Genomic DNA, 13375 nt, shown 5'->3' on the forward strand with positions numbered 1-13375 from the left:
AGTCCTCCAATTTAAGTTTCTTCCAATGACGTTTGAACAGCACTCTATCAGGAGATGTAAATGGAAGTCCATTAGTCAAACAGGAAGATTTGACTAAAAAATGGTCAGACCACGTCACTGGACATGGCCTAGCCACCTTAATCCCCGTCAGATTAGTAAATACGGGGTCCAGAATGTGACCCCCCCCCCCCCCCATGTGTGGAGGAAGTCACCAGTTGAGTAATCTGTAGAGCCTCTAAATCAGCCAAAATGCCACTAATGGCCGGGGAATGGTTAGAGTCAAAATGGAGATTGAGATCTCCAAGAATGTTAAAATTAGCACATCCCAATGCCATAGTACTGACACAGTCCGGGAGAGCCTTTCTAAAGGCAATATCACAGCCAGGAGGCCGGTAAATTAGAAGCCCAGAAAAGGAAAACTGATGAGTAATAGAAATACGAAAAAACGCACTCTCACATCCTGGGAGCGTAACTACCCTCCATTCGCAAGGGTAGCAGGACTTTACAGCCATCGCAATGCCACCACCCCTAGAGGGTCGATTATGCATATGAATAGAATAATCTGGGGGAAGAGCAAGATTTACAACAGCCGTGTCCACATCCTGCAACCAGGTTTCCGTCATGAAAAGCACATCCGGCGTCTCATCCCGCAAGATCTCATGAATTCCAGAGTGATGTCTCACCAGGGATCTAACATTATGAATACAGAAAGAAAACATTTGGGAGGCCGGGGGTCGATAGTGCGAGAGCTTAACAGGCCTAGCCTCCATCAGGGATGAGATTAAAGTGGGGGCCTCAAGAGACCACATCCCGCAAGCACAAATATACTTGCCACAAAGAGGGCTAACAGGCTCACGGGTGCAGACATGGACCGACTGTTCAATAGTCAATAACTCATCCCTAGTGTACCGACGTACCGGAGTCATCGCGCATCACAAGGGATTCCTACCCGCACACAGAGTCTCCCCGAGCCTCGCGCCTCCTCAGTGCTGACTGGCGCAGACGGGCAGGACTCTGGCTTGACTCAGGCGCGACACGGCGGGCCCGCTGCGCGTTACCACTGCGCGCTTGAGGGACCGCCTTAAATAGACTGCCCGCGCGTGTCCAGCACCACTAGACCGCACAAAATGGCGGCACCCAAACCTCCACCACGACCAATCCAAAATGGCGGCCGCTTTCAACCTATCGGGACCCCAGGAACCGGACCCGCCAAAACAGCGGTGATTCACAGAATTATAGTGCAGGTAAGAGGGAAGCAGCCTAACAATAGGAGCAATAAAAACAGGGGATACTAAACTAAGTAAGAACTCAGATACAAAATAGGGAATTAAAATACAAGCGCTGCGCACCTGCTATACAGCGTTTCAGCACACTTGTCCACATAAGCTCAGGGGAACAAGAGACCTTTTAGAATGCCTTGGTACTAGGCTTCTGCTTAACTAACAGGACTGAAACTATAAGCTAGAGACTGACTCCAACATCAGTAGATCTCCACTGAAGCACAGACCTGTACAGACCTGGCTGTGTTTTTTTTTTTTAAAGTGCAAATGTATGTTGGGCATTTCCACAAGGCAGAACTAAGCCTGATGAAGCTGTGCTTGCCACCCCACTTCCGACCTGCCTAGTACATTCCTCCTGCCAGCCCAAGTAATCAAGACACTTGGACACAATGTGCCTCCACTTCGCTCACCAGAGGCCAAAAGACAGTTACCCAAGAACAATTTAATGACAAGTGTTAGTGAACTGAGCAATGACTGTCTAGTGAGGACACTCCTTCCTTATGCCAGTGTTTTGTTTTCTTTGTTAAACATTGTGAGGGTCTGACTTCCCCAGGCCCTCACTTGCCTTTTGCCAGTATCTGCAATGCTCAATCTTTCATGGTACGGCCACACAGGACTGTCTCCTGTGTGGCCTGGGGGCCAAAAGAGGAGCTTCCTGGTCTGGCGTTGCTCCACAGAGTTCTAGCACTCCAGCTAGCTTGAGCACTAGCCTGATTAAAAAGCTGAAAATAGGTTCCAAGTGGTCCTTCTGTTTGCTCTTTGTCTGCTGTGGTTCCACATTCTAATTTCCCCTGAAAATAAATACACCCCCATACCTCCCATGTCAGTCCCTACCTTGCCTTCTTTAATTCCAGTATCTATCCTTTCAGGATGTTGACCTTTGATACTGTTTCGTAGCATCTTGTATTTTAAGATGTTCAAGTCTTAGGATACTGCCAATCTTGAACTGGGAGACAAACTATGTTCTCCATAAATACTAAAACATTCTACATGCTTTCTTCCCCGTGGTTTGCATGCTGTTGTTGCTTATAAATCTCCTAGCACTCTCAAACATCTCAGAAGTTCCAGTTCCAATGGGAGGATCACATTATGAACTTCACATCATTCATAATCAGCTAGCGATTCTCAATGTTAAGTATTGAGTGTGAAGAGAATGTCCAGTGTTGTTACTCTGATGCTTGTATGTTATTTTGTGGTTTTAGGATTAACATTGCTTGATTCTTATTATTATTATACGTATATGTACTCGTCCATGTGTTTTATGGGCTTCTTATAGAAATGAGTTCTGTCTGGACACAACCTTTTTTTGCAAATGTGATACCAGGATCTTATCTCAAGCTTCACTCTACCTCCTTTGAGTTAGACCTTACTGCTTGGCCAAGCTACCCTGGAGAACAAGGCAGGCTTGGAAGATCAAATGTTGCTTTGCATAACAAGTACAATCCTGGTTACTATGAAGCACATGCTACCTTATGTTTGATATTGCTACTTCGTCCTGGTGTCTGCAAGGATCATTAAAAAAAGCATGGCCTTTAAGATCTGAATGTTATCTTGATGGCACTTAATGTCCGCTTGTGTCTGTTTTCTCAGAAGACAGAATAATTATTTGGAACCAAGTTGGAAAGGATACGAGAAGGAGTCCTAGGCAAGCTATGTCTTATTCAGGAACAAGTAGATGAAACCTTTCCTTTTAATCAGTCGGTGACTGTCGTAACGGTGTTTCGCTACTGACCACACATCAAGGAGTGCACAGAATATCGTAGTTAGGGACTCTAGATTTGAAGCAAAAAGGTGAAAGGCCTGTAGAAAACAGATTATTGCAGGAAGTTAAGCTCTGCTTGAGGCAAACTACTTCATGCTGAACATCTGAAAAATACCAATCCTGGGATAATTTCTGTGATTAGTTTGTCTAGCCTCTGGATCACCCCTGTCTAACAGTGACATCAGAGTGTAAAAGCAGCATTTTAGGTAATTAAGGACCGATAGCTATAAGTGGTGCAAAGAAAATACACCAGTCAAATCACGACTTCTTGCTCCTTGCCCCTCTTGGACGTCCTCTGCCTCTACGGCCTCGTCCTCTGCCCCTTGTTGCTGCACAGGCTTCATGTGGAGCTTCTAAAGTCACCTGAGAGAAAACGTGAGTAGCCACACTTGGTGTTTCTTTTTTTAAAGAAGCTGCGTTGAGTTGTCCCCTATGTGCACCTCTGTGAGGGGGACTAGATATGATGGTAATCTTGGATGAGGTACCAGGAGTCCCAGGTACAGGCAGCTTGGCCAATCCTGAGGGGCTGCCAACACCTGTGGTGGCCTGCTTACTCCGTAGGATGCTCATCAAGTCCTGGTGGTGTCTCTCTTGCTGCTCAACTTGCAGTTGCATACAGCTTTGAATAGTCTGCAAGATGGTCTTCTGCTGTTCCAGAATGTCTTGTTGCAGTTGCACATGCTGCTTTTGCAGCTGCATATGCTGTTGGTGCCGGAGCTCTCGCCGCTCCTCCAGCTCATACAGTCGGCGCAGGGTCAGTCGCCAAGATGCATGTTCTGTGGGTTGTGACTGGCTCCAACCACGGCCGACATCTCCATCAGAAACTGTGCTATTGGAAGCTGGAGTGGTTGGAGCAGCTCTTCCGATATCCTCAGGCTCTTTGGAGACACAATCAATGGCTGGGTCTACAGGTTTCCCATCAGGTTGAGTTCTCTTCTTGTCAAGCATTGACTCTGACAGGTCAACTGATGTGTCCTGTGCATCACGTCCTATTACTGGAACTCTGTCGTAATCCAGGAACCATGATGCTGGAGCCAGCAGTCTCGATTCCTCATCTTGCACATCTGTGAATATAATAAAACAAAGCAAGTTTATGTATGGTTATTTGTTAATACTGTATACATTTGTTGAAGCATATTTTTCTATTTACATATGAACAACCACATTCCTTATCATAAAGATGCACATGCTATAATTACGCTGTCCTCTACTTGTCTTGCTCGGAATGCTTTGTGTCACTTGTTGTTGGTTTGACTTTTAAGAACACGTTATCCCCTCTTAGTTCTTCAACATCATTCACAAGCCCATCCATCAGGCATGGCATGACTCCATCTCCCACCTCCAAATCTTCCTTGCATTTGCCTCATCACCCACCCTGTATCACCATACAGTTCACAACAGTATAAATAGCTCTAATCCTTTCTATCCCAACAATACCATACCGTTGACTCCCATACATTTCCCCACCTCACAACTCGATCTTTTCAACCCACATGTAACTGCCCTCAGTACCGTTTCTCTTACTTGATCAACTGAAATACATCACATCCCTTCACAGGCAACACCTTTTGCACTCCCACAACACTTTTACAGATGAAAATAATTAAACTCTTTATTCTATATAACATTAATCCATCTATGCAAGCAATTACGCCTCACTGGCACATAGCTTCACTGTCTTTAAACAGTTCCTGTAATACCCTTAAATAAAGAATATTATGGCTCATCCAGTCACTCCCTCAGCTACTGCTTCCATTAAATCTCCTCTAAAACTCAGAAACTATCAGTACAACCAAACTCACAATCTACTTCTCCACCTCAAATCTACGCAAAACACGATCAGAAGGACTCTCGTGACTCCACGTGACGAGGAGCACACTCACCTAGGTGGCTAACTTTATGGCATCTAAGTACACTTGATCATATGACTCGTTTCCTTGATCTCTCCATGTCTCGAACACAGTTGACCACTCCAGGTTTCACCAGCATGCATCTTATGTCGTTTATATCACATCATGCCTTTTCCATCACCTTATTTTTTTCCAGTCCTGTGTCCCAATCGCCTTTCTTTCAAACTTCTCGCTTTACACAACCTTGCTTGTGGTCATGATATTTACATTTGGTTTCTCATGCAATCCATTTACAGTTAATGTTTTCCTTCTCCCCATCACATTCCACGACCAAGCTAAGATTACAGGTTACCATGCAGCTATTTGTTAGTATATGGCCCAGTGCGCTTGCACGATGCCACAAAGCTCTCGCTTTCCATCTCCTTGCCTACCCCATCATCTCTGCTATATCTGAACCTTCCCCTCACCAGCCAGGAACTTCAATTTTGCAGCATCTTGAAATTATCATCCATAGAGTCATAAATCAGTAAATCTTTATTGCAGGTCAATTAAAAAGAAAATGATAGTATAATGAAGGACAGTGTACTATGTGATCTTACCCTTGCACCACTGCAGAAGCTAATATTGTTTTAATTACAAGGAGAGCACATAGCAAGCATTGGAAGTTCAAGATACACAATATGTTTGTATTACTGTTATACTAAACCAGTCTTGGAGGGAATACAGTCAATTTAACTTATATTCACCTGAAATAAGGTGTTTAAAACAATGACTACTTAAAACAATTAAATACTAGTCAGCTAGTTTGCTTAATTACTTCACACACCAGTTGGCTACGACATGTAAATGTTTAACATGTGCGCCAACTAGCCTCATCTTTTTGCAACAACAGTACAAAACAGCCTTGTACGAGTGAAATCAAAGCCCCGGATAAATCAAGGTTTAATCTAGTTCTTATTTGGATGAATAAAATGAAGACATAAACAATTAATATGTTAAACAACGACAGTCACCAGTTTTCACCTACTTCACATCCACAGGATTCAAGTACACCTTGCCTTTATTCAACTAAAGTCTCTCCAGTTTGGGCCAGAGGAAACTCCACTATTACAAATTTCCTTGCTGGCCTTACACAATTCTCCATTACCACCCTTGAAAAAGTCAGACTTCATAATATGCACCCTATTTACCTGATACACTCCTGTTGTAGAAAACATGCAGGCTCTCTCTCATAACAAAGCAGAGCCATTTTTAAATTACTAACTGTAGTATCCAAAGCAGTGCATATCTAATTATCTCTCTACCTCACCAGGACAATCTGCACTCTCCATTGGTCATCTATACTCAGCCTTGCCCCACGTCACCACCAAACCACAGGTGCTGGATCCATTTAATGGTATTGTATTGCATAGTTAATTAAAACCATAACAAAATAGACATAAAATCATTAGAATCAGACAACATGAAACACATCTTCAGAGACTTGTTAACAATATAATCAACGATAGTCCATTCTACAAGTAACCTATACAGTGCCCTTATTAAGATACCAAGTGCCTATGTCCAACCCAGTCTGAATAGGTCAACTCCATCATAAAAGTAGTACATCATCACTAAAATCCATATAAAATATTAAATACTCCTAAAGCAAAGTCAGGATCACAGATCTAATTTATATTGACATGAGCCAGATTAAAATAATGCCTAAATCCTTTACTTGGGAACCAGTGGAGCAATTCAATCTGGAAAGATGAAATGCTTATTGCATTGTAATCTTGCCTAACTTAGATCTACCTGTTCTCCTTAGGGAGCCATAAAAACCCAGAGGTCCGTCTAAGAAGGATTAAACCTCACCACCTGGCCCCATCCATCCTAGGTGCCCACTGTTCCTCAGATCGTCTCTTACTTACACTCCTGCACGGGTAAGTTATTTACAGACATTATTTCGGAGGAGAAGCTATTGACCACTAATTTCTTTTTTTTTTAAATCACAAATTTAGCACATCTCCCCAGCCCCCGGGTGAGCTGCTGCTACAGCAAAAGGCTGTGAACAAGAATGAACTCCCTCTGCAAAAAAATGTGTTTTAGCAGTAGTCTCCTTTGTTGATCTAGGGGAGGGAAACAGCATAACAGATGAAACAATGATTGCCGATAATTGTTGCATAGACTACACTTAAAATCACCCCTGTCGCCAGCCCAACTCCGGTTGAAATCTCTAATTGGTAACGCAAGCACTCTCATATAAAGGATTTGTTCCCAAGTAGTTTCCTTAATGAGAACCTACACATATTTTTGTGGCTTCCCAACAGGATAGAGTCCATTAGAGGCTGAGCCCATCCTCGACTCAACGGACCCTAAATCCTGTTCCCAGGTAGGCTCTTTCATTTGCTTGTTAATAGCCATCTTCCATGCCCGGTATGGGATGTTCCCGTCCCCCAGTGCGGACTCCTGGATCTTGAACAGAATTGCCTCTGTAAGTTAACTAGATCATAGGTTTACTAGTTTTTCATAAATTGCTTTCAAATAATTTATTAAGGAATACTTGGGGGGCCCCCCCTACACCTGATAAAATATTTCAACAAGGAAGCCTTACAGTCGATTGATTGAATTATTAGCCCTAGCTCAAGTCTTAACCTGGATCGTCTGACATGTCGTGGTTGAAAGAATATTTTATTTGATGCTCTAATGTGACATTGCTCTAACACAATGTCCATCGCGCCAGGATAGGCAAAATGCCCATACTGCAATGCTGGGAGTAAGGTTGCTTTTATAACTCTTGAAAGAGTGCAGCTGAAGCACTACTTGATAAATGATTCAGGTGACCAATTCCATAAGTAATAGCTGCTGCTTTCTTATTAAGATCTTTAACTTGGGCTACTGCAGAAGCCAGATATGTATACAGCCTTGCTGTGGTAAAGGTCTGTCCTCCCAACGGCCAGGTTGCCCGTTTCTTACTTCAGTAACTCCTGAATATCAGGACTTTAGGTTTGGACTGATTTACCAATAAATGGTTCACCTTATTATATCTACTCAAAGCGTTTAAAGCCCTTTGCAAACCTGACTTGGTTGATCCAGGACCACAATATCATCAGCTTAGTGGATTATTTGAAATCATACTGAGTTTAGAATAGGGGGGACCAAACTACAACTGTCCAGTGCTTTCCCTAAATCCGCAGTGTACAGATTAAACAACATGGGTGCCAAAACACATCCCTGTTTTAGCACTCGATTAGTTTTCACGTTCTGTGTTACTGTTTTCACTAGTTTTCACTCAAACCCATGTCTCTGAATACAGTGATATGATGACTCTTAACAAGTTCGCTGGTATACCCCATACTGCAAGCTTCCTCCAGAGAATGGCCCTATGTACTCTGTCAAAAGCTGCGCTGTAATCTATAAAACAGCACAGGAGAGGTGGTCTGTTCTTCTGAATGGCATAATGCCTAAGGACAGAGAGAGCTTGAATATTGTCTACCGTAGATGCACCAGCCCTGAACCCGGTTAGAAAAAATGGCACTATTCCCTCCTCTGCCACCCAGGGTTCTAAATGTTCTAGTAAAACTTGGGCATACACTTTAGCTTCAATATCCAGTAAGGCAAACAATCTGTAATTTGTGGCTGCGGTCTGATCTCAGCTCTTAAATATAGGGCATAACATTGATCCTCTCCAACCATCTGGTAAGTCAGCGCTTAGAAAACAATGGTTATAGAGAGCTGACAACACTACTGCCCAATCTTCATGCACCTCCTTAAAGAGGCCGGCTGGGAGCAAATTTGGGCCCAGGACTCCATTAGCTTTTAGCTTTAATAATACATTTGCCACCTATCCACTATTTGTTAAATTATGCTCCGCCTCCTGGATCTCCTCTTCGGGCTTGCCCAACCCTGCCTCCAAAACCTCTTGATGTTGTAGACTTTATTAAGCTACCGCCAACTTTTCTTTAAAAGATAAAGTTGAAGTGTAGGACCCTCCAGCCTCTGTTTAATTGTCAATCTGTTCCACATACAGCTCAGCGATATGGCACACCCAAGCTGTGTCTGAAACCCCATTTTCCCTGCCCATATTGCTATTTTTTTAATGTATTCATGTGGGCCCAAAATTGCACTTGGTTAGAATCCTTTAATAACTGAAAGATTGTGACCCATTCCTTATCCTTTGTTTCCTTCTGAATCTCCCAAACGATTTTATTATGAGACCTTTGTGCCAATGTTACTGCTGCAGCAGATGTTTTTTTAGAAGGATTGCACCGGTGCACGTGCCGCGCTTACCGTAGCGTTAGTCTGGATACGAGGATTTCCTTACAAAAATTGCCTGGCCTTACCGGGTTGTGCCCCCCCTTTTGAAGTTTGGACCGGCCCTCCTGAGCCAATATATACTTTCGTACGTTCTCCATATACCTACCCAACTCCTGTAGGGAGCCTGCTAAATAAGTTGTATGTATAATAGCCTCCAGATCTTTGAATGAGATACTAACACTAGGTTTGTATTCAGATACACATTTGATTTTACTAACCAGCTTCGCTACCTCCTCTCCAGATGAGTTCCCCACATGAATAACTTTATCAGCTGGTTTCAAGTTTAAGTTTGTTTGATATAGTTCTCGACTGAGAACAAAAAATATTAAAGAAATAAAATTACATTTAAAATAGTAAAATGTCATTCTAGTACAAAATTATAATAGATTTTAAAAATGTAAACATAGTGTAACACACAAATTCATTAGGCGGTGCCTTACAAAGAGAAATCAGGTTCTGAACCGAATTAATTTTACATTTTGTTCGAATTGGTTGTATAAACCTCTTTCTAGCTTCTACAACAGTCAGATTTGGATATACAAATAACACGTGTTCCAAATCTTGTTCCCTGGCATTACACAGGAACTACTAGCTTTTTCCTTTAAAAAACACTTAAAGGTGAATGATTTTAGAGGAAGTATCCCAAGACGGAGTAATATAATGCTTATGTAGAGAACAACGAGAGAGCTAGGGAAGCGTAGGGTGCGTCCGTATCCCCTGTATATATGTAAGTTTTATCAATGTTGGACGAACCCAAGAATGCTTGATACCATCAATGTCAAACAGTGCTTAGGAACCCACTAGGTAAGATAAAAGACCCCTCACACACCAACCTAGTTGGTGTCATGCTTCATCATAGGGGTCCCAACCGGGTGGCCGAATGCCCCCCGGTTGTGCTACAACGCCTGACTACAGCGGAGCTGGTGTGGTGCAAAAGTGTGAAGTTGTGAGGGTTATAAAAATATCTCTGAGAATCCTTGCCGTGAGAAAATTTATTATTGGCGGCTCAGGATATGTTAAAAACGAATATGTGATGCAACTACGAAAGAGATTATTTTCTAATAGTTGTATAGGTCTACATGTTTCAGCCCTCAAGGGGCTTTCGTCAGGACCAGTGAAGTGAGTGGCAAAGTGGAAGGTGCCACGTGATGGGTGAAAAAAAGTTGAAAAGGTTGATTACCTACACACTCGCTAAGGTGTGTGGACCAGATGTCTGCGAACTTGCAGACACCGCAGCGGAAAAAGACCTGTGGGAAGAAAAAGACAGCACAAAGACATGTATGACAATGACACATGGTGCTGGATATCACAGTAACTATAAAATGCAATCTTACGTGCTGTGATGTGGAGGTCACTATCGGTTGATCGTACCTGTGGCAACACACACACACACTGTGATAGTGTAGCATGCTGCTGAGCATTCGGTTTGTCAAGGACAAAACACTATAAGGTGCTATGAAGACACAGTTACCCTTGTTGGCTCTATATACCACGTGGTTGCAAACAGGACTGAAAACATACAGTTCAGCAGATAATAATGCATACTGTGCACGCTAATATTAATGCAGACTGTGCTCACTGAATGCCTGGTGAGTGAAGGCTTCAGGAGGGTAGGTAGTAATACTGTGAGGTTTCGTAACAGTAGGAACCCAGTGAGCGCTTGAAGGTTGCAGTGCGCGTTACTAATTAAGACTGGGTAAAAGTTAAAAGAAAGGGAGTTGGCCCGTGTACTGCGCTGGAGAAGGAGATAAAATAAAATAATTACACTATGGCTGATTTGGTTCGCTGCTCAGGATACGGGAGGGGGAGCACTCCTCGAGCACAATTCTGTGAGGGGAAAGGTAATAACGGGCATTAGGAGGAAGGGGCGTGGAAAAGAAATACAATCCATGGGGAAGGGCGCGCGTCACCTTACTTAGTCGTAGAGCTGCACCCGCCTTACACCTACTAGGATCTCCCGTAGTCCCGGATGGTGTTGGACCCGTGGTGAAGGGAGAATAAATGGTTGAAGACTCCATGGAGTACGTGCACTCTGGCATGGGGACGAGGGCGGGGAGCAGTGTCTGCGCATGTGCGGGACGGAGTATCAATGTGCCGCACATGCGCGCGGGGGGAAGGGGTGATCCTCCTGTGCGCGTGCGCTGGATTGGCAGAGTGCGTTTGGAAGAGAGAATGGGAAAAACTAGGCAGTGGTACCCCGGGGTATACGGGGGAATAACTGCCAGGGAGGACTCCTCATAAGCGTGTGCGCTAGAAAGGGCTTTGTGCAGCGCTACGAAGCGTGGGGCAAATAAGAGGAGACTGAACATTTGGCACTGTTAGGCATATGGAGGAATAAATGCCAGGAGAGGATTACAACTTTAGGAGGCTGTAAATAACCTGAATCGGAGAGTGAGTTGTTGAATGAATGAATGCAGGGCAGTGTCAGGATCTCCTGAGACTGTTCCAAGGGATATTGTCGTTTAGGCCAGATATATGGCTTGACAGACGATATATCCATCTTTGTTCTTGTTCCAAGAGTCGGATCTGCATATTGGGTAGGTTATGGTCTAGGGCCTCTAGGACGACCCATCTCATGTCATTGGTGGTGTGGCCTTTTTCCAGGAAGTGGTTGGTCATTTTGGTGGTATTTTTCCTGCAGCGTATTGTGCTGCGATGTTCGCAAATCCTGGTCTTTATTTTGCGAGTAGTCATGCCTATGTAGGTAAGGTTGCATGGGCAAGTTATCCGGTACACAACATTTTCTGTGTTGCAATTGGTGTGCTTGCGTAGGTCCCATATTTTGCCGGGTTCCAAGTGTAGTTGCTTGGTTGTCTCGGTGATATGGCAAACGCTACAATTGCCGCAAGGAAAATGCCCTTTGATGTTAGGAAGGCCCCAAGCATTGAGGACCGTGTTCACTGGTTTGGGAAGGAGAGCGGGTGTGGTAGATACAATGGTGTCCTTAATGGATTTGGCACTTTTGTTAGAAAGGAGGGGAGGTTCCCAGTTCAGGTTACCTGTGTTCAGGATTTTCCAGTTTTTTCGGATGATTTGGGAAACCTTGTTGGTCACCGTGTTGTAGGTGGTCACACGTTAGTGGCGGGGTTGTGGGTTCTTTGATGTAGGTTTCTAGTAAGCCTTCACGATTTTGGTTTCTGGCCCTCTTGTTAGCTGTCTTGGTTATGTGCGATGGCTAGCCACGTTGGTGCAGTTTATGGCAAAGATCCGTTGCCTGTGATTTGTAGTCCTTGGTGTCACTGCAGTTTCTGCGGAGACGGAGGAATTGGCCATACGGTAGGTTTTCGTGAAGGGCTCGAGGGTGAAAACTGGTGAAGTGTAGTAGAGAGTTACGGGCTGTAGGTTTGAAATGAGTCTTGCTCATTAGGCCTCCTGATGCTGCTTTTATGTCTAGGTCCAGGAATGTGGTCTGGTGGCTGTCTGAGCTATGTGTGAAATGTAAGTTGGGGTCACACGCGTTGAGCCAATCACAGAAGGAGGTCAGCGATTCATTGGATCCTTCACAGATCAGGAGGATGTCATCAATGTATCGTTTGTAAAATTTGATTTGAGGGATGCGAGGTAAGTTGTTACTGAGAAGGTATTTGGTATCAAAGTTGAATACGTATAGTCCCGCTATGCTGGGGGCGAAAACGCTCCCCATGGAAGTACCGTACTTCTGGAGATAGATCTTGCCTTCATATTCAAAATAATTCTCTTTCAGCGCGAAAGTAGCACATTTGAGTACAAAGGAGGGTGGTGTGCGGTATTGCCAGTCGGCGTCATTGAGAGCCTCTTCCAGTACTTTGAGGGTGTCATCTTGTGGGAGGCTCGTGTACAAGCTCTCTACATCGAGTGACACCAAGAGAGAGGTATTGGGGTCGTAATGTATGTCTGCTAGAAGTCCTAAAAGATCTTTTGTGCCCTTTAGGTATGTACTGGTGGACTGGACCAATGGTTGTAAAAAATGGTCACAGAAGCGTGACAGGGGTTCCAAAAGGGACCCGATACCTGAGACGATGGGACGTCCAGGGGGAGGGATTGTATTCTTATGGATTTTGGGGACAGTGTAGAAATATGGTGTTTTGCCTTGTGTTGTGGTGAGGAATTTGGCCTCATTTTTGGAGATCTGGCCAGTCTGTTCTGCATCGTCCACCAGAGTTTGGATGCGAGTTTTCAAGGAGGGGCTAGGGTCATACGTGAGCAGT

At 44.0% G+C, this 13375-nt stretch overlaps 1 protein-coding gene across 1 annotated transcript in view; it reads right to left on the reverse strand.

Annotated features, from left to right (window-relative positions):
* Window positions 1-1707: 1707 nt before the first annotated feature.
* LOC146855857 (uncharacterized) overlaps window positions 1708-13375 on the reverse strand; it is a 52836-nt gene continuing 41168 nt past the window's right edge. The window contains exon 3 of the mRNA XM_085653814.1: window positions 1708-4106. Coding sequence (XP_085509940.1) covers window positions 3301-4106 — 806 coding nt within the window. The 3' untranslated portion in view covers window positions 1708-3300. The remainder of the gene's footprint in view (window positions 4107-13375) is intronic.

This window comes from Triturus cristatus, chromosome 4_1 (assembly GCF_964204655.1).
Source record: "Triturus cristatus chromosome 4_1, aTriCri1.1, whole genome shotgun sequence".
Lineage (NCBI taxonomy): Eukaryota > Metazoa > Chordata > Amphibia > Caudata > Salamandridae > Triturus > Triturus cristatus.